At 42.4% G+C, this 26,248-nt stretch overlaps 1 protein-coding gene across 2 annotated transcripts in view; it reads left to right on the plus strand.

The window, feature by feature from the left end:
* Positions 1-26,248, plus strand: part of adkb (adenosine kinase b) — a 109,099-nt gene that overhangs the window by 13,859 nt on the left and 68,992 nt on the right. For both annotated transcript variants that reach the window (XM_069691821.1, XM_069691822.1), the window contains exon 4: positions 1,715-1,793. In XM_069691821.1, the coding sequence (XP_069547922.1) occupies positions 1,715-1,793 (79 nt within the window). The remainder of the gene's footprint in view (positions 1-1,714; positions 1,794-26,248) is intronic.

The following is a 26,248-nucleotide window of genomic DNA, read 5'->3' on the forward strand; positions in this document are numbered from 1 at the left end:
AACATGAATACTTTCTTTTATTTCATGCATCCCTTTGAGGAAGCACTCCAAGTTCCTTAGAAAGAACTTTCGCCGCTCATCTTGCTTTAATACTGTATGGCTAAGTACAACCATGTGTGAACAATGTTCCTCTTTTGCTTTTATCAAGCTGACATTTAGACCCCAAGTGCCTCTTTTTTAACTCTAGCAACATTTGTGGTCAAGTATTCCATTTAACAAAATCCAGCATTTGCTTGATGTGTTTTTTTTTTTTCTTCTTTTGCAGCAGTTTACGTAAACAACTTACACTTGGAATGTCACAGTTGAAAGATATCAAAGGTGTATGCCGCTTTCAAGTCTTCTACATACCTGAGTTTATTTATTGTTGTCTTCTTTACTGGGAAAGAAAGAACAAAACATTTTGTTGACTTAACACAGTGATTCCCAACAAGAAAACAAAGGAAGCTCAACTGATTTGGAAAAAATACAAACTTGTTTATATAGTTGAAAAATAATATCCATATAGATCAAGATGTAACACCTGCAAATGATGTCTTGGGATTTTGAGTGTCAGGAAGTTTGTTAGAATTCGAGCAGAGAAGTTGTTTACAAAGTTGAGCTAAAAGAGGAAATTAAGTTATTTTTATGGTTGAGGGGAAATCCAGAGCCGGGTTTAGTATTTTAGTCTGGTATGTTATCATGCTAACGTGCTAACTTTTGATTGTGAGCATACGTACATCCAATTCGTATGTCCCTTTAATCTTGCTAATATACGTTTAATACTTATTTGTCATGTTTACATGTTGTGAAGGTAGCATAGTATTTTAACATGCAATGGTCGCCGGATGGAAAATGTTTCTTCAGACTCACTGGGGTTTGGTTCTTGTTTCTTGTGTTGAAAACAAGCAGCAACCAACATTGACCCGTTGGTCTGCGAACTGCTGTTTTATCCCAGAGTTCGGCATTTTGGCCGTCGCCATGTTGTTGTTGTTGTTGTTGTTGTTTTAGAGCCAGAACTGACCATATATGGACCAGGTGGGGAGGATTGAGTGGTAACTATGGGAAACACAGGCCCTGTCAATCAAACAGACACGCCCCCAATCATACCGCATTTTGAGACTAAATATCTAATTAATGATGGTATTATTTTCAGAAAACTAACAAGAAGGACTGACTTTAGCGAACGACACCATTATAACTTGAGCCTTGAGCCTTTTTGGAGCCAACCCCTAGAGGCCCTCAGTGGTATTGCACTTGAAGGCACTTCGGCATTGTGCCCACTTTTCAGACCCGGAAGCGACGTCCACTTCTATTTACAATCTATGATCCTGTGTAGAAAAATGTTAAGTGTTGATAGTGATACAAAGGAAGGCATCAACAGGGTTTCTAAGATTCATCCTCTGAAGGTCATGAATGTCTGCACCGTTCCAGTATGTCTGAGGTATCTCACATTTTCACACCCTCAGTGGTGATAGCTGCTCATCATTTGTGCCTGTACAACCTCTACCACTGGATTTTGTATTGACTAATTTGTGCTGCTTATGAAATACAATTTGTCCTCACACCTCCTCATTTTGTAATGTGCCAAGTGTTGAGAAACCTGTTGTCTGACCATGTTAAAGGTGGGGTTTTTTTTGTTTTTTTTTTTTTCCATCAGCACGTCTGGTGTAATTCACTGTGATAAATGTCGAACTTTGTCATTTGCAACAACTCTTGTGCTTCTCTTTTATTTCAGGTTTGAAGAAATTGTGAAGAGGAACAAAGTCGAATACCATGCTGGTGGTTCAACCCAGAACTCTGTGAAAATTGCTCAGGTTAGTCTTCTCTGGCCCTCTGTGGTTTGCCTGAATGTGTTTTATATATACAGTGGTATGCTTGTAACCTTAGATTTTTCAGCCTGGCAGCCCGGGGAATACAGAACATAGCTTCTCTGCACGTTGACACATTACAGTTTTAGCTGTTGTGAATTCGTCAGACCTGCCACGGAAAGAGAAAGGCGGGGAGGATTAATAATATTTCCAGTCTTATCTAGTTGGCCTAATTTCCTGAGACATATCAAACATCAATTAGAGAGAATTACAAGTAGATGCAATTAACATGTCACAACAAATTATATCTAACAAATGCTGATCTGCTCTCCCTCGCTGTTGGACAGATTTGAGCATCTAAAAGAAAATTGGTGATTCTCCAAATCTGAAATGGCAATCTGAACTTTAGAAGATTATTTGCTGAATAGTTTTTTTTTTTTATGTGACTGCACCAAGTCTCTGAATTTGACATGCAGTGATTAGCTGCTGATAAGGCTTTGGTCTGCTCACAATAAACAAAGAAAAAGCATCGAGCTGAAAAATAATTCTCTTCCAAGGAAGAGAAATGAGCGCAGAAGCTAATTGAGAGGCTGATGTCTGTGAAAGAGTCTTTCTTGTGTGTGGGTTTTTTGTTTTGTATGTGTCAGTGCAATGTGTGGAGTTTGTACATGTGTGTGCGTGGTATGTATTTGTGTGTATTTAGCACAAGATGGATACAGAGCGAGGGGAAAGAAAGCAGGCAGGCCCTCAGGCTGCCACCATCGCCATGCTTTGGAGACAGTAAATATCTTTTAAAAAGACATGCGGCGCTGTGCACCGCCATACAAACAGTCTTTAATTATCAAGATCAGAAGCGTTTGCATAAACCTCAGTCACTCACAGACATTAACTGTCAAGTTGATTTTATTCTTTGGGCAACAAAGGAATAAAGCCCCCTCCCCTTAAAAAAAAATATAAATAAATCTTGTGCAGTTATCTTTTGAAAAATTGGTGGGCTCATTTTCCTACTTGAGTCATTTACAAGCTGTAAAACTGTAATTGAGATGATTTCCTCCTCTCTTGTCGTTACCCGAGCTAAAGCCACAGATTGAGTTTGGCCTGTCTCAATTAAGACATAGACCTTGACAATGATTTTTCATGTTTTATTTAAGAGGACACTGAAGGAACTGCCCCGAGCTGCGTATCAACTCTCTTGTGAAATCAGATGGAGATGGAGAGTTTTATTGCTTGCCCTCACCGGAGAAAGAGCCGTCATGGCCTCTGTGGCCTCTGAGAAGCGTTCAGTCAGCTAAATTGGTCTCATAATGGCATGGAAGGCCCCAGACAAATTTTATTCTTCTCTGTTTATTTGGATATTTACCCCGTTCAGAGGGAAGATGTTGAACTGATTCCGAAATGCTCAAGATAACAAGAGTGTTTTTCGTCCCACACCCAGAAGTCTCAGAAACAGTTTCTGTCAATATATACCTTGAAGCACTGACTTTTTCCACATTTCACTTTCAGGTGATGGTGTTCTTTTATGAAAAATGTATAATGCATAACCGGCTCCCAGATTATCACATTGTAGCACCTGCAATATGTGAAACTTCAAACCCTGCTGTATTGTGGAAGCTGAACCTTCAAACACGAATGATATGCACTGCAGCACTGAATCCACATCAAAGGGGCCCAGTGACTAAATGAGATGCTCGATCCAGGGCAGGTTTGCTCAGGAGCACCATCGCCGCCGGAGGAGAGAGAGAGAAGTGTTCAGAGGCTTTGCACAGGAATTGCTGCACACGCTGGGAAAACCCAGGGTGTGGGAGGATCAATGCCTTCGCCAGTAGAACTCGTACTTCCCTCCAAAACCCAGCCGCTTCATCGGAGGCTGTAATAGGTTAAACACTGCCCCTTTTATCCCAGTTCAGATTTCTGCACTATCAAGGAAAACCTAAACCTCGGCTTTAAGAAGATGCAGAATCGATGTTAATTGGATTTAGTCAAGTGAGAATTGACCAAGCTGAAGCTTAGATGGATAAGTATTGTTTTCCTCCGCTCTTTGATTGAAATCATCCATTGCCGTGTTTTCTGGTCATCAGACACTACTTTTTTCCCCATTTTTTTTTGTTTTTTTGTTTTGTTACGCTGTATAACTGCTGCCACAACTTATCCATATTCAGATCACATATTGTGACAACCTAGAAGTCCCAAAGTAGATGTAGCAACACATTTGTACTTCCTTAGCTGTGCATCAGTGCTCCTCAATAAGCCTTAGATCTTGTTTGGATCAAGTCAGTGAAGTCGCAAGCTTGTATGCAGAGCTCTCTGCCTCTGATTCTTCAGAAAAAAAAAAAAATGCCCTGATAGAAGTGGGTTGGCGGGTGTTGCCTTTGCCCAGGCTCTAACAAACACCATGCCCTGAAGGAGCATCCAACATAAAGGCTTACCTACTGGATGTTGCAGGGCTGTAAGGTAACAAAAACCAGCCCAGCACTGCCTGCTCTCATGCAGCTTCTTACATCAAAGGGCTTTTGCTCAGATAGGGCACGGCAGGAAACAACAATCATATTTATTTCAGTTATTTACAAAGTTGAGGGGGGAAAAAAAAGAATCTGGGGCCTTTCTGAAAATGTGATCCAAGATTTTGGTACCGCCAAACACGCGCGGTGTTTATCACAGGTGACAGAATCGGTGGGGGGAGTCAGTTGACTGGAGGGCTGTATTAAGAAGCACAGTCAATTCATTTAGACAGAACATCAAAGTCCTCCAACAGCTCCTTAGGGCCCAGAGATTGAAGTCTGAGCAGAGACAGGCTCATAGGGAGTTATTGCTGCTGCCTGGGAAGTAGATCCCTCTCTGAGTGCCTCGTGTAAACCGTGCATTCTCATTATGATCCTCACAAATCAACACCATTGACATATTGTATTTATCTGCACTGTAAGCAGGCTTTGTACCCGCTCGACAAACAGACAAATTGCTTTGTCTAAGCGTCCCAGCTGCAAAACAAAAAAACAAAAAAAAGTAAGTTATGATTAAGTATGTTCCCTTTTTCTTTATTTAGATTTGGTGCAATTTTTGCAGTCGACATCATCAATTCAACGTGATGTTTTAATTATTGTTTAGAAAGTAAAGGCTTTTGAAAAATCTGCCGCCTCTGTCATGGTTATGATGCCTGTTTAACATTTCCTCAGACTTGGTCAATCGTGGAAGGGGCGAATGGGGCCCAGCCTTGGTTGTTGGCTCTGAGCTCTTAATTGGAAACGCATGTGCACCACACTGTTGAAAGTTGTATTTAAAAAACAGAAAAAATCCCATAGCACTACTTGACTTCAAAAAAAAAAAAAAAAAAAAAAAAAAAAGGCCCTCACCAGCTCATATTTTGCAGGAGAATACTTAAACTGGGTTTGATGTCTCATTGAAGGCAGTGACTTATTTCTCGGGGTGAAAATATTCCATGACCTAATGTTTGGCTTTTACAGCTCGTTTTGTTAAATAAATAAAGAATAGCAACTTGCCTCCATTTGAATGGGCTAAATGAAGAAATGCCGACGTCTGGTACCACTTAGAGAAAAGAGGACAGTTAAGGAGAAAGAGTGGAGCTTTTGTGTACAGACTGTGTTTGAACCTTCAGGAGGATGTGCTTACATGCAAAAAGGGGGCATTTATACATTTTCTGTTTTTACTTATTCTTCTCACACTTAATGATCAGACTAAAAACAAATATTCTTTGTGTGTGAAGAGACTTGGAGGGCTTTTGAGAGATTCAATGGCTGTTCATTCATTCTACATAAGAGCTTTGACTGTTTTGGTTTTTTGATGCACTGAGTGAGCTCGTAGTTCCATAGATCTCAGCGCAGCTGTGCCGAAATGAGTACGCTAATGACCGATTAAAACCTGAACCCCGGTGGGCCTTTGAGTTTCACGCCACAGAAATCAACCCTCTCAAGTATGCGCCTGTTGTTAAAGCAAAACCTTCTTGTTTGTTTTAAGACAGGTTAATTGCAGAACCACTGTTAGCACCCGCTCTGAGCCATTTTATGGCACTGCCGTCTTGTCGTTTCCTTCCCATTACGAAGCAGCGAAAGGTCACAGTCTGTTAAGCTTCTTGTGAGAGATGCATGAAACCAAATGGATTTTTTTTTTTCTTTCCTCCTGCTCTTTCCCATATCCACTCGTTCTAGACATTCCAGGTGTGCAAGTGTGCTCTAGAGGGGAGGCTGAAGGGGGCTGCCATTGTTTTTCTCGGCACAAGCAATGGAAGCAAAGAACGCCTCATTCGCTTTGATGAGCGATGTGTTCATGCGTGGGCTTCAATGTCACCCGCCATGAGGCAGCTGTGAAGTCGCAGCTCATGTCTGTGGTGCCATTTACTCAATGATGAAGTGGGGAGATCTCTGTTGGTTCCACATTCACCTCCCCTTTACACACAAGTACATGCACACCCTGTCTGAGCATGTGTTCCTCCCACCTCAGCTCTATTGTGACTATATGTCACAGCTAATACCAGCATGCATTAAATCTCTGTGATCACAATGATAAAGGTTGACTGTGCGATTATGCAAGGTTTTGTCATCAGAGGGAATTAACAGCTGATAGCTCTGCCACGCAGTGCCTTTTTCCCCGCGTTTCCTCGAATTAGACTTTCACACAAATATAATTTGATTTTATTCTCCTCTTCAGATGCACAAGATTTTGTTGCCCCGGCAAGAAACGGCACAGATTCCCATATAGGTGACATATTACCGTCTACGTTGAAGTTAATTTGCCGTAAAATTTGCGACTTAATTTAAGTTGCCAAAGGGAAGACGTGGGGAGTACATTGTAACTCATAAGTATGCATTGGGAAGAGTGTTGATTAACATTGAGGGCTCGAGAGACAGACGCACTCAATGTGTATCATCTGGCCTCAGAGGCTGGCAGTGGGATTGAATGTGATATCTTGCGTAACATGTCCTTGCTTTAAGTCCTTGGTTCCAGGCTCAGGAAGAAAGGCTGCACCATTGGCTTGCTCGCGTTTTGCTTGGCTGTTGTATAGTTGCCCAGGCTCCAGGCGAGCCGAGTGAAATCTGAAAGGACTTGTGAAACAGACAGTAGTCTACATATCTGGCAGCATTCTCATGTCAAATTACAGAATGATATTTTGCACAGGACACTTGGTACGCCTGCCACGTCGCTGTATTCTGAAGTTAAAAGCAGGCACTTGTATGTTTGGTGCACAGGCGATGTGTAAAAAAAAGAAAAGAAAAGAAATGCTCACATGGCTGTGGAATGGTCTGCGAGCCTTTCAGACTGTAAACAATGGTTCATTAAACGAACTATTGTAGGAATCATCTGTTGACACAGGTCAAGTAACTGGTGAATGAAAGGATGATTGTGCATTTTACACAACTGTTCTACATTTTCAGATGAGCGATGCCCCTCTCTCATATTTCCCCACTAGATGTCTGTGGCAGTAGTATTTATTTGGCACATTCTCAGCATGCTCCCACTCTTGCGGTTGAAGTGTTGCATAGCAACTGAGAATAACAGCTTTAAATATTTTGGTTAAAAAGGTTTTAAGAAAATAAAGAACAGCCTGCAATTACTGTTCATTTCTCCCGAGTTCATAAGTTTAAGGAGCTGCAGAATTGTGCCAAGTAATAAATGAAATACCAAATTAGGCTTTGTGTTGGCTTGGAAAAACTGAGAAACGGTAGGTCGAGAATACCGCGTCCTCTTGTGCCAATTTAGTTATTCATCTATAGCCATTTTGTTTGTCGAATAAATACTGGCAGCTGTCTGCACCTTCACTAATTCACAACTGTTTTGAAACAAAGCTCACAGTAGTTTTCAGAGTGCAACTCGGCTCAGTTTTCGAGCCAACAGAGTATATCTTTGACAGGATGGAAAATGTGTAGGTGAGTGCAAATTTGAAGTGATGTGCCTCAGGAAAACGGATGGGGATGGAGCGACGGGGATGGGGGCGCATGTGGAGAGAGAGAAGGCTGGATGACGCACAGCAGGTGACAGACAGACACTAATAGTAATGGCTCTTATCAGTGCTTCGCTCGCTCCCTCTTTTCACATGGGCTCTGACATCCTCCTCCTACTCCACCCCCTCCATCTAGCAGGGGGTGTTGGGAGCTCGCTGGGTTGTGCAGCCCGCTCAGACGGAAAGAGCCTGCCAAACACCGGTCCCCTCACATATAAATTGCATCATTAACATCGCCTAGATTATTCCAAGCTCTCCCACCGGGTTTATGGCAGCACCGGCTCAACTTAACTATTTGACTCACTGAAGACATTCAGGTTTCCTGAGTGAGCTGTGCTTAGATCTGCCGTGAAATGCGCCAGTTTTATTCTCTCTTAAGGTTTTAAACAAATCCAGTGGAAATCTGTCTGTTTTTTTTTCACTCACAGAGGCTTATTATATAGTGTAATGTGCCTTATTTCTGTGTCTTGAGCTGTCAAAACTTGAGTTGTGTGTTGTTATGCACACCAAAGGATCCTGGTTACTATCAGGGCCGGGCTGTATGCTAAAAGTTAGGACTGATCGACAAGGCTGAAATCGCGGTATTAATAGCATCGTGTATCCGATGGGTGCATAGTTATGTACAATATGGAAAATTGTATTCAAAATCATATATAAAATAATCAAATTGATGGTCAGTGCAGTTTAACAAACTTAACAACTTCCTTGGAATCATTAATTTGGGCAACAATGTATTATCAATATTATGATATTGATAATATAATAATATCACAATACTATACTGTCACCTACAAAAATATCAATGAGATCGTAACATTTTTCCCATATTGTTATACTGTATATATATCAGATTACAGGTAGCATAGAGACATTTAATTGATATTCAGTACAATAAATTGTTCCATTTCATGCACAGCAACCAAAAAAAAAAAAATCTTCATATATGTTACTCATAACTGATATGTAAACTTGTAACAAATTATGTTAGTTGTGAACTCGAATTTTCTGTGAAATGATAATTGGGGAAACTTCATTTTGTTAATTACAAAATATAATGCCTTTATGATGTTATAAGTGCTGAAACGATGGAGTGCAGTAATCAATTAGTCAGCAAAAAGGTAGTCAAAGTAAGGCATCAAGCAAACATGTCAAACGGTCTCCTGCTTCTGAAATGAAATATTTTTTTCACGTCATTGTAAACATAATCTTTGTGTTTTGATCAGTTTGTCCCACCAAACAAACATTTTGAAGATGTTATCTTGGCATTTGGGAAAATAATGATATGATTTATTAACATCCAGCTGCAACTGCTATAAACTTAAACACCAACAACTACTCAAGCCTATACTGCTAAATTGTGCTAATTTAAATGATATAAGTCAATCTGTGATCCCTTGCACCTCAGAAGGAGCCTCTTAAACCCAATTGACATCTGCAGTAGAGCTGGATGGAACTTCCTCCTTTAGATCAGTTGGCAATTAACTGTAATTACTATCTGAGGTCAGGGTTAAGCTCAGAGTGAAAGGTTGGAGCAGCAAACATTTTTATATGATCCTCTTACTCTATTATCCTTTCTCACCGCTACAAGGTTTTACCTCATGGGGAGAATACATTACATAAAGCCCCTTGGCAATTACTCCTCAATGAATATCCTCATAGTGTACAGTCCATATGATTAATCTGGAATCCCCTCTGCCCCTGTCCAGCTGCAGGCCTGGCTCTGCTTACCATGCAAGTTTCATTTTCACCTGAACAAATGGTTTCTTTAGACAAAAAGTGCCAACCTTTTACTTTTAGTGGCTGCTTGGGAGAAAAAAAAACAATAAGAGAAAAAGAGAGGCAGGGCACAACCTCCTGCAGCAAAAACAGATATCCCAACAAGGAGAAAAAGGCGGGTTGGGGTCAGGGCGGTTGGTGGCGGCGGCGGCGGCGACAGCGGTGGTGGTGAGGAGTTTTTTTGGAGGGGAGACGCTTAATAGTGTTGAATAAAGGAACATTTATTTTTGTGCTTCGGCCTGTAACAGCCTCAGGAAATAGCTCAGTCTCTTGATCGGGAGCAAATCCTATTAACTTACAGTGCTCTCACTCAGGGTAATGGGCTCCACCTTGAGACTTGGGAGAACACTTTTCCCTCCGACACACTGATACCGGTGTCTGGAGGGCTCGGCGTTGGGTAGTCTAACACTTGGGCAGAGACTAATCAAGTCAAACAATCTGCCGGGCTGGAGCAACACCGAGTGAGGATGTTGATATCCAGCGAGCTCATTCAACAGGCCCCTTCACACGTTCCTAACCCAATACCAAAGGATCAGTGCACGGGATCAGTTCAAGATCAGGTTATTCGAGCCCCTGAGAATTGTAAAGCGATCCCTGAGCAGCTTTTGCTTTCTCAGGAGTGATCAGAGCTGTCGGTTCTGTTATAGACTGCTAGGGCTGGGGCCAATAGGAACTCCTGGGGTCTCCATTTATTTCTGCCCAGCAAAGGAAAGTACTTTGTGAGAGTGTTTGTGCTGTGTGTGTTTGAGAGGGGAAAGTGAGAAACTAAATTTACAGTATGTGGGTAACCACTGTCCCAAAGCCAATTGGTAAAGAAACTCCAATATCTTTTCGTGAAAACATGGGGTACCTCTTGTTTATTATTTTCTGTCAGCGGTCTGATGTTTCAGAAATGGCTGTAGTTAGTTTAAAGCTGCCACATACTGTAATTACCGCACTGCGAGAACCTCCGGAGAACTGGGAGCTCTCTATCAAAGCATAACTACTCCAATTAAAAGACTGCACTGGATTGAAAATCACGTTCGTGGGTGGCGACAGACTTTTCCTCTGCTAAAAAGCATCAAATTGCTCATTTCCACACATATTCCGCATGTGTTTGAGTGTCGGGACCTTTTGAAACCCTCTAAAGTCTCATTTAAACGTGTCCTAAATGTGGCCGCATTTGATGCCGTGCGCCTCCACTGATGGATCATCTCAGTCTGGTCGTTCTCGTAAATCCATGTTCAATGGCATGTTCTTCTCCTGTCACCATTACCCCTTGTGCCTGCTGTCATCCGGCTGTCTCATGTCTGCAGAGTTACAGTGTGCACCTGTCACATAAAATTTATGGCTTGCAATTTGTTGTGTACCATGGGAGTAGCAGGTTCTTGAGAACTTCTTTCTCTTGTTCCTTTATTCGATGCACATTGCACACAGATGTTTTTTTGTTGCAGCATTTCTGGTCAAGAGTGAAAAGCTAGTATCTCCACGTATTATACATCTGAGCCTCATTCAGTCATTTCAGAACCAATTAGACACCCCCCCCCACACCCCCTCCCAAAACATTTTTATTGTCACAATATTTAAGATGAGAATATTCTTCTTTGTTCCTGAGGTGCAGACACACACCATTTTCTCCGGACAGCTACATTAGTTGGCTTACGATGAGCTGTCACCAGTTTTCTTTGATACAATAAAAGGAAATGAATGCACAGCAATTAGATGTTTGTTCTGTGTTATTGTTGCACGACTGCGCCACCGCTGCTCGTGCTCTCAGCTAGGATTATCGGCCCTAAGAGGGGGGAAGCATTACAAAATGACAGCCTCTCATGTCGAACAAGTCAAGCTGATTCAGTGAATATTGAAGAGGTTCCCACCACATGTTCTCCTGCATGTTAAGGGAGCAGCGTTAACCTTGTTTTGATTTGCATCTCCTTAGCAATTAAGATAATATGTCGTAATTAGAATTTTAATGTACCGCTGTGAGATTTTTGATAATTATACAGAATTCTCTGCGGTGATTTTCTCTTTGCCTGCTTGTCTTCACAGATGAATTCATGGCTGATTAGATCACCGCTTTAATCAGATTTGAGTTACATTGTAAAATATCTTCCCACATGTCTCTGTCAAGCTGAGTTACTCAGTGTAACTGTGAAACACTTAACGTGACAACGCATATGTTCGTGGGGTGTTTACAATTTGTACTTTTACAAACAGCAGGTTGCTCTGTAAAAACTGATAGAAAGCAAGTTCATTGTAAGTAAGTGTAAAGATTGATTAGTTAAATACAGACTCGACATGATGTCTTGCACTCACACCTGCACCGTTCTTTACACTAAGAACAGTTTGTTCTCATTTGGGAGCAGTAAACTTGGATTTAGAACATCACAAGCAGCTGTGGTTTCATTGTTTTTTGTTTGTTTTTGGCTGAAGGTAGTGTGAATGTTTTTGCATTTTTATTTAATTTTTTTTGGCACCATAAATTGCATTTGTTTTAGACCAACAATTCAGACAGTAAAAAGGAAGTGATTTCAGATAAACAATGGATCTTTGATTTATATTTTAGGAACAACTTTTCAATGTTACTTGCATTTGTTTCAGGGACTGTAATGCAGTCTGTCGGTTGGCTAGTAATATATGTAATGATGGAATATGATAACAAAAAAATGGAAGTCTTCATTTTCATGCGGTTTATAGGGGGAGAGAGTAACCCAGGTTGTTTTCTGTCGCTACAATAAACTGATGTTCCCTAAATGCCTCACATCCAATCATTAGATACCAGCTAGCTACGCAAGGAAGAGCTTCCAGTTACTGCAGCGCACAACTCGGACAGATCTGTGGTCCAAAATTAGCAGAGTAAATTCAGGGAAAAGAATTAGGCGCCCAAAAGATTATTTTAAAGGTGAAACCGAGTGATTTTCATTTACGTGTGTGGGATGCCAAAAGTACATCCTACAAACGGTAAACGTTGTGGCTCCCTGACGCTGATGCATTTTTTTGGATGGAAGAAACTCACTTTGTGCAAAAAAACAAAAACAAAAAAAAATATATATATACATTTTCCGTACTAACTGTGCATGTGTTAAAATGCTAATGCTACTTAGTTAGCATTAATGCATAACATATGCTAACAGTAGGAACACAAGCATTTATGTTGTTTACTTTTCATATAACTGAATACTTTTTTTTTTAGGTGTGAACCAAAAAGTATTTCATCTACATTAGTACTGTGTCCATTAAATGGAATAAATATTTCCCATTTTGTTAATGTTGCTAAATTAGATTTCGTTGACTCTCAACAGAACAGCAGTGAGTCCACAAAACAGATCAACATTTCTTGACACTGGTGGTTAAGTGTTTACTTTGTGTTTGATCACTATGACATTGACATAATGAATCGATCTCAGGTTTGATTGGTAAGGCAATTTTATTTGTGTAGCACATTTCAACAACAAGGCAATTCAAAGTGCTTCACATAAAACCATGAAAAGCATCAAAACATTAGGCAAAGGAAAAGCAAATTTAAAAACAATTAAGAACATTGATCGAAACATTAAAAACAGTCATTAAAACATCAAACAAGCTAAAAAATAGGACAAAAGTTGCGGTGCAGTTTGATAAATAAAATACAGTAATAAAATGCAGAAATGCAGGAAATTGATCAACATCCTTGAGTCTGGTTCAATTGAAGGCAGCAGCAAACAGAAAAGTCTTCAATCTTGTTTTGAAGCAGCCGAGAGTCTCAGCAGACCTGGTGGTGCTTTAGTCAGTAAAACTGGCATTTTAAAATTGATGACGGTTTTCCCGCTCGGATTAGTCAATACGCCCCACAATGCAACACTGGGATCATTCCACATAATGCATATTTCATCAGTATGCCTTACCTCCGTACTTTAGCTGTGGTTGTTAGTTGTGTATCGGCCCGTGTTTTCACAGGATTGTTTCCTAGCTGCTTGTTTTTATTCAGCATGAGACAGCAGCCAATATTCCTCTCGGCCTTTTCACTACAACAGTACAAACCAGTCAATATTGGCAGGAGAATATTTTCCTGCCCCAGGTTGCCACAGTATCAATACTTGAGGATGATAACAGGGGTAAATGAACAGAGATCTGCAAAGAAAAACTAAACCTGAGACCTCTTTGTGGTGTGAAATTGGCCACCACAAAGGAATTAATGACGGATCCTTCCAGCATAATTGTCTAATTATGCCGGGCAGATGGGGCACTGCTTTAACTAGGACACATTGTGCTACCTCTCCAGACTCTCCACAACAAAAGGCAAACCAGTGTGACAGCCTCTTCAGCAGCGAGTGGGAGGGAGAGTGAAAGAAAGAAAATGGAGAAAGAGTAGAGGAGAGGAGGTGGGGGGGGGGAACTGTGTCTGTCACCAAGCCATTCCTCCACTCGACATGTTACCACAGAAACAAATGTATGGTGTAAACACTGCGTGGATCACAGCTCCTGGGAGGTGAATCACTGCAGTGTAATGAGGTTGGTTTACATGCTGCTTCTCAGCTTCCCACCCGGGCTAACTCAATACTTAAACCCTCTAATTAAAGAGAATCGGCCACTCGATAATTGATCACATCGGTTGCCTCGGCGTACGCCTTCACTGCAAGGCTTCATGCCACTGTTTATTAGAGCTGTCTGCCTGCTTTGTCTCCTGGGAAGGAGGAGAGAAGGGAAATGTTACAGGGGAGGGCTTGGTAGGGATGAAGCAAAGGTAAACACGTAAAGAAATTAAATCTCTGCTCTTGAGAGGTGCTCTTAAAGTCGCAGCGGGGCGAGCTGCAGAATATCACAGTTCATGTCTCAAGGGTCTTTCAGGACGTGTCACATGCCGCTAATACTGCCAGTTTTTGAAAGTGTTGGCTCCTGCGTCAGAAGGAGCATGAAGTCATTTATGACCTGTGACCAACAGGAATTACAACAACCCCGAAGAGACGGTCTCCCAGTTGTTTTTGAGTTTGTGGTAGCCAAAGATGTGCTTGACTTTTGAGTGTGTTGTTCATGGACATTAGGAAACAGAGGAGCTCCTCATGCACAGCTGAAAAAAACCATCAATCACTTTGTTTTCTTTCAGTTTAATCGTCTGTGGTATACTCTAAACTTGGAGTTTGATGCATATCTAGTGATACAAGTATTATTTACTGTCGGTAAATAGGAATACATTAATTTCTCATATGCAAACTGCTAAAATAGTAGACAGTTCTCATTTGTATTATTAGCAAAATACTTTAAAATGGGGACGACACTTCTGGTGCAACATAATTAAATGTTGCAAAACTGTATGTATAGTGTGTTTTCAAAGCCTCAAATCCTGATACCTAACAGATTTTTAATGGTCAAAGATAAATAAAAAAACATAGCCTATATAATAGTCATTTTTATTTATTTGTTGCTAGTCTCTCAGTGAAGTGCTGAAGACTGTCTGAAAGGGACAATATTATTGAAGTCTCACAAATTAGATCTTTAAAGAATACATATTTGAATGTGTGCATATATTAGAACAATATGGAGCAGCTGTGTACATCTTTTTATTTATTTATTCATTTGGTTTATTATCACCACCTACTGTAGCTCCTCTTTTGTACTTGTGTCTCGTCAGATGGTTCTTATTGACCCGTGTTATCTTTACCACTGAGGTTTTATCACTATGTTTTGAAGCAGGTGGACACGAAGTGACAGGACTGACTATTGAGCATCTTCAGGACCTCTGATTTATAGATTTTCTCTGACTCGCTGTGCCGTTAGGTAATTGCCGAGTTTCATAAGTTGATTCATGGAAGGTAAATGTATCACCAAGGCGAGGACCGGGAGGGGAGCGGATTGACAACGTTTAGGTGGTGAGGTGACAGGAGAAGAAATAGTGGTGCTGGAAGAGCATTACAGACTGTAGCATGCATGTCTGGTAAAGAGTAAATGGAAAACTGCAGAGCAAGTTATTACAGACGCGTCTGAAGGTGTGCGACTACAGTCATTGTGTTTTAAGCTCCTTTCTTCTAAAAGGTTTTTAATTCGTTAATTTGCCTGACTTTATTTCATCAAAAAAAAATGCAGTGTAAGGCACCGTGCCATGCTGCTTAACTGTACCATAATCAGTCATTATTCATTTTAAATGACATTAAATGATTCCCGTTAATTTTATTAACGTAAAATATTTGTTCCTTTACAAAGTGCATGTCATTGTTACCTTGTCAAAAGGTATGGGAGTGTGTTAAAAAAAATGTAAAGGCAAATTGCTATAATTAAGGCTGATTCATCAAAAGGAGTTTTTTGAGTGGAGCTACCATTATTAGATTTGTTCTGAAAGTTACATCTCATTTGTATTTATGAGCTTTACAACAACCTCACCTCAACCTCACAAATAATTACAGCTTTCCTCGGCCTGATGTTTTTGTACAAAATGATCTGATCAGTCTGTCATGTCTACACTGGCAAAAACCCACTTGGCACCTCACCAAAGAGAAACATATTATTACAAAGTGGGTGTAACTTCCTTATGCCAATCACAAAGTGCTGCTTTGGCATTTCTGAATTCCTGTGGCTGGCAGCTGGTAGCGATTTCTCTGACAACCTTTTAAAGAAGTCGGCAGGGGCTTTCCCATCATTAACAATTATTTAAAAGGACTTCACCAGAAAGATAGAAACACCTTTACATGTGATACAAGACGGCGTTGGTATTTTATTCTTGATTGTTGTTGGCACTGTGTATTTTAAATCCAGGATTCCAGTCCAACCCAGCAGTACAAACTACATCCTCAAAACACACCACAGAGTTGAAAACATGTACAAAATAATTAAAAACTAGAGAGCAATCAAATCATTTCAGCGGTTTGCCACGGCTGCATAATCCTCTAATCATCCCAATATCATCATTGTTAAATATGATTTTAGTCACACGTTTAAAAATAACCCCCGTTATTAATAGCAATCATGGTATATACACCATGTGCTAGATTTAATGTGTTTGTACTCTTTTGGTCTTTATTTGTCTTATTGTCAAGAAATCAAAACCAACAACAAATTGGTCCTATTAACAGGTACTGTCGGTGTAAAAACCTGATATAACTTATTCCTTTGTGCCTGTGCCACACCTCCACCGTTGTCCTTCAAACTGATCAATGACTAACACCATTGCACTAGATGACCTGTTCCTTCATTACAGTTAGCACAATGACTGTTGTTTATGTTCATGAGTCAATCTCACATGCACCATCCAGCGAGTAAAAACTCAAGGGCAAAAAATGTGTATCAATTCGCCACTGAAACTCGTCCCTGCTAAATGCACTATTTACTTCTGTTTGTGTTTTCTATAAGGTAAAGCCCAAGCTGTTTTGGAAGTTATTTGGCTTTCATACATGTTACCTGTTTGCGTAATAAGTTCCTGGACCTGTACTAAAAAGCAATTGTTTATTTGCTCATGATCCTTTTTTGTTTGTTTGGCAAATTCCATTGTAATTAAGATTTTGATACATTTTGTGAACAAACCAACCAAAACAAATAAGATCAACATTAAACCCTCAATCAGCATTGAGCATTATATGCACTGAAAGTCTACCAACATCAACCTCATTGGACTTGGCCACCAACACCGGGCACCGATTGGTCCGCCCTTCAGACTGGCGGTGCTAACATTAATGCAAACATGGTTTCCAGACTATAATCACAGCAAATAAAAAAAACTGAAGCTGTGAGCATTAGTCTAGCACGGCCTGGCTAGGACTGAATTACAATATAGAGCTCTTTGTATTTTTCTGGACATTAAATGATGTTCATAAAGCTCGAGGTGAACATTCTCATCTGTTTGACAATATTCCCCCTGAAAGGCGTGTGTGGACCGTAACACTATTAAGCAAACAGTATAGTAATGCTGCATGGATTGAAGGCTGCAACCGTCAGCCTTGAGATACAATCGGTGTGGCACTGAGGAGATTTTTTTTTTTTTTTAGTCACACATTGATTTTTACTTAAGTGTTTAATATCCGAAGAAACACAGCTGTTACCCTTTTGCCTACTTAGTCTTCCTGCATAGGTTACAAAGAGAAGTTAAGTTTATTGAACTCTATCATTCTGCACTCATTGGTTTTTATTTCAAGGGTGTGAGACGGACACAGCACTTCCCTCTGGCTCTGAGCAGATCCTCTGTGCTGTGTTATTGTAGCGGCGACCTTGGTTCTTCTCTAAAAGCCTTCTGTCAGTGCAGATTCTTACAGGCACACAGCCCTGTACTGTTGGCTGAAAACTCGTCGAATCTGCTCCGCCAAAGCCAACAGGGCAGAAGGGTGCAGGTGTTGCACTGAAATTGGTTTGCTTTTTGCTTAAAAAGTAAAGTGTGCTTCACCCAGAATGGCTCCCTCTCCAAACAGGCTCTGTAACCAGAATCTGCTCGCTGCGCTCCACTTTTGGGGTTATGGTTTCACTGGAATTAAGAAGTCTGTTTACACTTTGCGAAACAAATATATGAATTGGATTGGGATACTAGACTGTATATATCTGGGTTATGAAAACTGCTCAGACTGTGATATGTGGCCATTGCAGTAAATATGTGAGTGGGACGGGAGTTCGGTGAATCAGTCTTGGCCCGCGCTCAGTTTTTAAAAAATATTATGCGACTGTGATTTCAAGGAGAAAATAGTCTGAATGAGATCGAATTCTGTTTTTTGGCAGACGCTGAGACTTGTTGGCACACAGAACAATATCTAAATAGAAATCACATTTTTCACTCCAGTTAGATTTAGCTGGAGTGCATTGTCCTCCTTTCTGGCTCGGAAACATTGCTGTCTCAAAATGTTAAAGTCGTAGTCGCAGAGTTTCGGTTCTATTAAAATTATTGCAGCGCAGGGTGTTATACCTGGCAAGGAGAATCCATTGTGAGCGAGCATGAAAGTACTGTTTATGTAAAGAGCATGTGCCACAGACCTTAGTTTCTTCTCTTAACCTGCAAAGCATTAAATACGTCAGTAATATTTCCCTTCTTTTTCTGTGGGGTTTGTAAAACGCACAGGATACAGGACCGAATCATTAGCATGGACGGGATCCAGGGCATTAATGGTAACCAGGCAGAGTCGAATGACATTGTTATTGCAGCCGTTCCCGGGAAAGTGAGGGGAGCTGAAAATTTATATTTGATTTATAGCAGGGTTTGAATTTATGTTCCAACTCTCAATAGGAAAGTAAGTGATCTTCGCCCTGCTTCTCGCAGGAGAGGGCCCCACAGCATCTGGTGCTGGAAACATCTCTGTATCAAATAGAGTTCCTTCTACTTTCTCTTTGCACTGCTTAACCACCAAGAATTTACACCTGTAGGGGATATAGTATTACTATGTTTATTGGACTGCATTCAAGTCTGAGCCTTGAGAAATTATCAGACGAGTGAAATAAGCTGCTCTTTGTGGGAAAACGTCGTGCAACAAGTTTCTAGACGCACTTTATATTTGTTGTGCTCCTAACTGATTACCTGCGATTTGCTACTATGCTATTCATGATTGCGAAGATGGAGCTAAGTCATTGTTTACCTTGGTTTATTATGTGCTGAATGGTATTTGATAGCTTGAGTGTCTGCTCAGTATTGCGAGCAGTATGGCGTGGATATAAAGATCTTTGATTTGCTCAGCTCAGGTGCCGTAATTTATTGCGAGTTCTTTCTCCAACGGCACATTGACGAGAGCAGAAACATACCGCTCACTGTCACCGTCTGTGTGTTTTTGAATCCTTGAAACATTGTGTCTTCGTATTATTATTATCTGCTTGAAGTGATGACACAAATACCTTTCTTTATGGTTTAGTAATAACTGCCTTATTTTTCATAGGGACGCAGAGCATTATTTATCACTGGCAGCGTTCATGGGGATTAATGATGCATAACTTTGTTGGAGTTGTCTGGCGTACAGCACAAGCCGAAGGAAGCTGGAAGGTTATCAGAGCAATAAATCCTAAGTTTTTCTCCGTTGTTTGTCACGATGCACTGCAGCAGCCGGTCGTCATGACGTTCCAGCTTGTTCTCTCCGTTTCCCTCTCGCTGTAAGCCGTCGGAAAAATAACACAACTTGTTTAAGCTGCCAGTTGATAAGGTGGGAAATTTGATCGCACAACCTCAGAGTTCAAGACTGCTTTTAAATCTCATCCTTATTACTTTGACTCTGTCTGCTTCCAACTGGATGATGGGGCGTAGATAAAGAGCGCTCCGCTCGCTCTCCACCTCTGATGTTCGCTCTTGGCAATGAGAACACGAGCACAGTCTGTTCAGTCTTGCATTTTAACTGTTTTGTCGATTGCCGTCATCCAATTCTGTTATGTCTATAAAATGAAAATTAAATTAGGTGTGCACACTGTTACACGAGTTCAATCTATACCCGCCCAACTGCAGCACCAGTATTTCTTTCATCATGCCTTATTTTCTCTGTTTAATTTATTGAATAAATTGCCCCTTTAACTTGTCAAGCAGGAGGAAGTCATCCATGCACTGTCCATGATCCGGGCAGAGAGGAAGATTCAGTCTATTAGTGCAATGATAAGGCCTTTACTGCGGTGAGCTCACTGATTGAATGGCATCCTTCTCAAGGTCAGGCCGCCGCTAAGAGCTATTTTCTGCTTACCTGTGCAGCCAGCCGGCCACAGAATCTGCACACAAACTGCCTTTGCACCAGCGAGCTTAGTAAGCGGAGAAGCTCATCACTGATATTTCCAGCTGGTAACATGAAGAGAAACCTCTAAGCCTGCAGAAAAGGACACAAAGGCATGAGTAATATGATAAGTGGGATCTTGCTACAGTGCGTAAAGACATTAGGAATGTTGTTTTTCGATCTGCGCCAAGGGCCGAATCACATCCTCCCATTGTGTCCCTGTCAAAGTAAAGCAGTGTGTTAAATGTGAATCCGTTTGCAGCAAAACGTGCAGACTGGGTCAGAGGTCAAACAGAGAGCACAGCTGTTTTGTCTGCTTGTCTCTGATGAATGTGTCATGTCAGCTGTTTCGAGACTGATTGTTTCGAAAACACAAGCATCTGGCTGAAATAATGTAGCTCGACCACTATTAACTGTTGCGGCAGCCGCGTTATAAGCTGCTTATGTTCAGGGACTTACCTTCATATATGTCAAAATTGCTGTGGAACAAAACAGGAGTGTGTTGCTGGTCCAACAATGGATCCATTGGGAGATTGGGAATAATAATGTGTCTGAGAGGGTTTGTTTTTGTTGAGTTATCTTCGCTCGTCAGTTCGCAGATGATAAATCGTGTCACGAAATGCAGTCATAACGCTCATTAGAGTCCACTTTCTCCCCTCAGCACTGTTTTGAAGTGAATTTTCTGCGCTGCCGCATTGAATTTAGCCAGGCCTGACCTGTGCTAAGCCTTCAACCCGGGCTGTCATTTGGCATATGTTTAAAAAAAAAAAAAAAAAAAGGAAAAAAAAGAAGAAATCTCCTCGGGAACACAGATCACCCACATTGTCACCGTATCCGGGGAGGGACGGGGCGGAAGGGGGGAGGGGGTGGGGGTTGGGGGTTGGGGCTGTCACCTCTACGAGATCAAAGCACCGTGCAAATCCACCACACTGAGTACGGGGGAGCTGTGGAAGCAGGGGCCAGAACCGATTCACCTGTGCAGGGGCCAGGCACAGCTGCACTCCCACCAGCTGGAGCCCACGGACCACAGATAGGATTAGAGGCTTTAGCTCCAAAGGTCCCTCATCATCTCTCCGCCTGATCCTTGTATGGCAACAAACACAAATGCCACTTTATGATCACTTAATAACACCCCTGTGCTCACTTCATGCACGCTCACACTCTGTAAATCAGCTCATGGGCTTTTATAGCCACCATTGTCTCTGCAGATAAAGAGGACAACCCGGCAGTCTGGGACTCCCAGCCCATGAATCTGGTGTGGAGGCATTCTTTCTTCATCCCCCCCACCCCTCCTCCTCCCCTTCCCCCTCCCTCAGATAAGTATCACTGCACAGCCCGGCATTGTGAAGCTGCTCCCTGGCTTATGTATCCGAGCTCAGCCCGTCCATGCCTGCCAGGTAAACCCGTCTGCCCCTCTGCTGCTGCGATAGGGGAGTTTGTCTCTGACTGACTGAAACAACATCACCTTGTTTATCCTGTAAATAATTCACCCCTTCCGGGCAACAGAAACAAAATCAAGGTTGTGTGTTTAACAAGGGAGGCGAGGAATGAGAAGAGCCAGAAAGAAGAAGAAAAAAAAAAAAATCCGGTGTTTCCTTTTTAGATAAACTTGGCGCCTGGAGACAGCGACACATCCCCGATTCCTATGCAGCGCGAAGATGCTGCAGTGAGATGTGTTAGGTGTGTGCGCGTGTGCGTGCGCGTGCGCGTGCAGTGGGGAGGAGTTTATTTTTGTGTGCTCACTGAACTTGCCCTTTGATAGCTCTCTGAAGAGGGCGCAGAGATACTGTTGGGGGCATTCTTGTCGCGTTTAACATCAGAACCTATGGAGTGTGTCGGCGCATCATCGAGTTTGATGCTTATCGGGAGGGTGGGGGTGTGGGGGAGGGGGCTGTTCCTGGGAGCTGTCACCTCCCCGCCCGCCACCCCTTCCTGTACGTGGACACGAGAGCTCCCTTCGTTTGTTTGGGTGTTTTGTGTTGTCTAACATCACTCCCCTGGGGGTAGTGTGCCGCTGTCTGGGAGAGACGGGCTGTTTTTTTATTTCCCCCTCACTGGTAGCGCAGGGTCACTTTGCATCCACCTATTTTAATTCAAGGAAGAACGTTAGAAAATGAATACCAGAAATGCTAGAAAACACTAGAAAAGTCTTTGGCATTGGTAAAAAAAAAACAAAAAACAACACATTCAGGAAATGGAAATGAACTTCTTGAAATGCAGAATTATAATGCGGCTTCTATTATAGCCAAAAAAAAACTGCATCTTGTTACCACTTCCTGTTACATCCCTCCATCAGAAAAAAAAAATCCCCTAAATGAAAATATAAAGAGCGCGATGGTCCGTCATCCATCCACGGACCTTTTACTGCATGTACTGCTGGAACACAAATGCCATCTTAGGTGGGAATCTGCAAGAAAATGACTGGTTCTTGATTAATGATGTAATCTTGTTGTGGCCTCGAGTGTATTTGCATAACAGTGGCTGATGCAAATTGATTTGCATTTGCACAGTATTTTAATGCAAAGTATCTAATGTGGAAATGTTTCAGCGTCCTCATCCCACTGCACAGAGAAAAGAAGACTGTACAACGCTCGCATGAAATTGTATCATTACTTCCTCAATATGCTTTAGTTCCCATAGAAACAGGTTGTTGTGGTGGGACATACAACAGTGAAGGATCAAAGTGTAAACCAAATGGATATGAGGATTGAGCATGGGATTGTTTTCATATGTTCTCGTGTCATCATCACTGAAGATCATTTCTCGAAAAAAAACAACCCTTTTTTTTTTTGTAAGGGAATTAAAGTCCCCATTTAATAGGAATTTTTAAGCTGACTCAGCTCTTTCACATCTTTTGTTGTTAAATAAGTGCCAGAAACAAAAGGAAATTAATGTCCAAATACTTATAGATTGCACAGTACATTTTGAGCATTGGTAGAACATCAGTCAGCTTTATGTTGTCCTGCAGCCAGAGCCTAAAGCCGTATGACAACTGTGAAACATCCATTACAAAAGCAGACTTTGAGTGGTGATACACGAGGCTCCCCACCATGCTGGTGTGTCAGCAAGGGACGAGCCAGGAACTGAAGAGAAGACAACGAGGATCTGGATATTTGAAGCTGATATTGGGCCCGTTTCCCATCAGGCTTCATGCTATGCCTCCCCTTTGAGTGTTGATTGCAGACAGGAAAATGTGGTTGACTGATCTGAAAGGAAATTACTGGAGAGAGAGCTTATCCATGCCTTTGACTGATAATCAGCTCATTATCGTGTTGATCATTTACAGCTCTCCCTCTCGCCCGCTCTCTATTCTTTTAGCTGTGTCACTGAAGCAGAGCACAGAGACTTTTAATGGCTTGGCAAGGAGCCCGCTGTGTGGAGGCAGAGTTAAAACAACCATGCTAGCCCTGGCTAGTCTCCACTTTTTACACAGTACAGGTCTCCACCCCACTTATCAACCCTCCCAGGGAAGAGAAAAAATTAAAGAAAAACAACAACAGCGACAACAACATATGCAACCCCGACGCGAGCGGTGCCCTAGCACCCCAACATGGCTAACTGTGCATGAAATTGAGCTGATTGGAGTTATTGACCAGAAGGCTCCAGCCCCTGAGAGGACAGGAAGGAGGGTGGGGGTGGCTTGTGTGTTACCTGATTGAGTGAAAAATCCTCGGCCGGTTGCTTTGATGCCCGGCGCTTTACAGGAAAGAGTGATTTAATGGAAGCTGCCAGACCTCATCAATGTCAGCGCTCGTGGTGAGGGCCCTCTGCTCCACCAATGCTTTATATAAAAGCACTTGCCAGCTATGACAGGCCCTGATGGACAGATGTTTGCTAGTTGTTTTAACTGCACAGTAAAACGAAACACTGATATCAGCCTCCACCTCTGGCTCTGAAAGAAAGGCAAGTGGAGGCTGTTACAGGCCACCCCGGAGTGCAGCACCCTCGCCCTCTGCTATTTTAGGCTTCTATAAATAGCCCTATTGAATTTTTGCTGAGGTTGATAAGCCTATAATTAATGTGACCATCATTAGGCACGGTCATGTTCTTAAGAGGAACCCGCTTGTGAGGTGAAGCGAGGAGAATGGAGACTTCTCCTCCGTCCTTGTTTTAAGGATGAACTGAGCAGCGCGAGAGAGAGAGAGAGAGAGAGGATGGAAACGAGTGACGGCCGACCCGCTGTTGCCCCCCTGTGATGTGCAGGAGGCGCCACTTTGTTGTCAAGCTGCAGGATAACACACAGCGTCATCTATCACCTCCCTGCCAAAAAGCCCACCGCGCCGCGTCTTCAGTAGATCTGAATTGCATTGGAATTGCATCATTAATAGAGCAGAAATGATTCCCAGCAACTCCGGGAGAATACATTGACCCCTGAGGGAGACTAGAAACAAGACAATGTTTTTACAGGAGGAATATCTAACTAGAGGTCCCATTACCACTTCATCAATATACAGCAGCAAGTGAGGGAGAAGATGGGAGGACGAGGGAGGGGAGCAAAAAAGAAGAGGGAATGTAATAGCTTATAGTGCTAATGGCAGTCTGAGCACTCAAGTCCCAAACATTCAGCCGCCTCATCTCATCTGGGCTGTGTAATTGCCCTCCTGGAAGCTGCCACGCGGAGCGGCTGCCTCCGTAGTGAAGAGTGGCAGCTGCTGGATGTTCGGGAGCGGTCCTGGGTCAGCACCCCGAGTGGGGGCTCCTTGCAACCATGATATGTCATAATTAATAGCTATCTGGGGGACCTGGGGTGGAGGGGGGGGGGAGTTTTGGGTGGGTGGGGTTGGGTAGGATTATTTGGGTAAATGGAAGCCAAATAAAAAGAGACGCCAGACTTATTCTCCACTTAACATAATGTATACTTATCCTCACTTTGCCTGTAGCGAGAAAGCCTGCGCAGCATCTTACCCCCTGCTTTTCAGGGATATTTGTCTCTCTTGTTTGTATTAGTTTTCCCTCCTTCTATCTAAATGTACCTAGAGATACGTCGCTGTGGTGTATCATGGGAACTTATTAATCTTCGGGGACCAGCGTTCTCCCTAGTTAAGTAAATATACACGAGCTGCTGTGCGAGATACAAGCTCCCAGCACCTCCACAAAAATCTGTTACTTCAGCTTCCCTCTTTCTTCCCGTCTTCCTCTCGCTCTCTCTCTAACATGCCGCCTGGGGGCAAATCTCACTCTGTCTCATCTGCTGCTTAATTTCACTGGAGCGGCCCTCAGTAATGAAGCGCCTTGATGTACATTTGCCAATTTCTGCCTCTGCCACTGCGGTATAATTGGGATGTGACTAAGCATGAATACCCAGCACAGGGTTGGTTGACCTCTCTGCGACCCCGCGAATCGCGCTTTTGTCATAATGGAGGTATTATCTCACATAATCTGGGAATGGAGAGGGATTGTCTGCAGGGTGCCGGGGATGGAAATGAATTGATATAACTCCCTGCTCCCGTGCACCACAGAGGAGGGGGGAGGTGGAGAGAGGTGGGGGGGGGAGGGAGTACAAGATACATTTTTTTACATGCTCATAATGAAGACATTTTCTTCTTATCTAGTGCCGCTTTGTGTTTATTGGAGTAGGAGAGCAGCTTCTGGCAAAAGCAGGGGTGGGTTTTTTTTTAGGGAGGGAGCTTTGATGCTGTGGCACTAGAGAGGATTTCTCTGTGTGTGTGTGTGTGTGTGTGTGTGTGTGTGTGTGTCAGCCTTTTCCCTGTGTGGGTGCACCGTGTACTCGCATGTTAGTGTGTATGTGTGTTTGTTAATGACCCTGTAAAATGACAAGCTGAGCTGGCAGTGAGAATACAGCCGACGGTCAGAAAAAGAGAGAGAGAGAGAGAGAGGGGTGGAGGAGGTAGGATAGTTCAGATGGAGGTGTGGGAAGGGAGGGGGCTATGGTTGTGAGGTCAGTTGTTGCTGTGATTCACCATACTGTCATCAGAGGGACTGAGGCCCCTGAGTGGCCCTCTCTATTCCCACCTGAGAGGCCTGCAAATGGAGGGGCCGCGCTGTCATTATTTACAGCCCGCAGCTCCTAACCTTGGATTCGGAGCTCATCATGGTGCAGGGAAAATCAGATTGGACTTGACGTGTACCCGAGCCAGTGACCTTGATAAGTGTGAGGTGCCTGCAGCAAG

This window comes from Brachyistius frenatus, unplaced genomic scaffold (genome assembly GCF_029030835.1).
Source record: "Brachyistius frenatus isolate BFR_SWC_R1_liver_20210118 unplaced genomic scaffold, ASM2903083v1 Contig_11, whole genome shotgun sequence".
NCBI lineage: Eukaryota > Metazoa > Chordata > Actinopteri > Embiotocidae > Brachyistius > Brachyistius frenatus.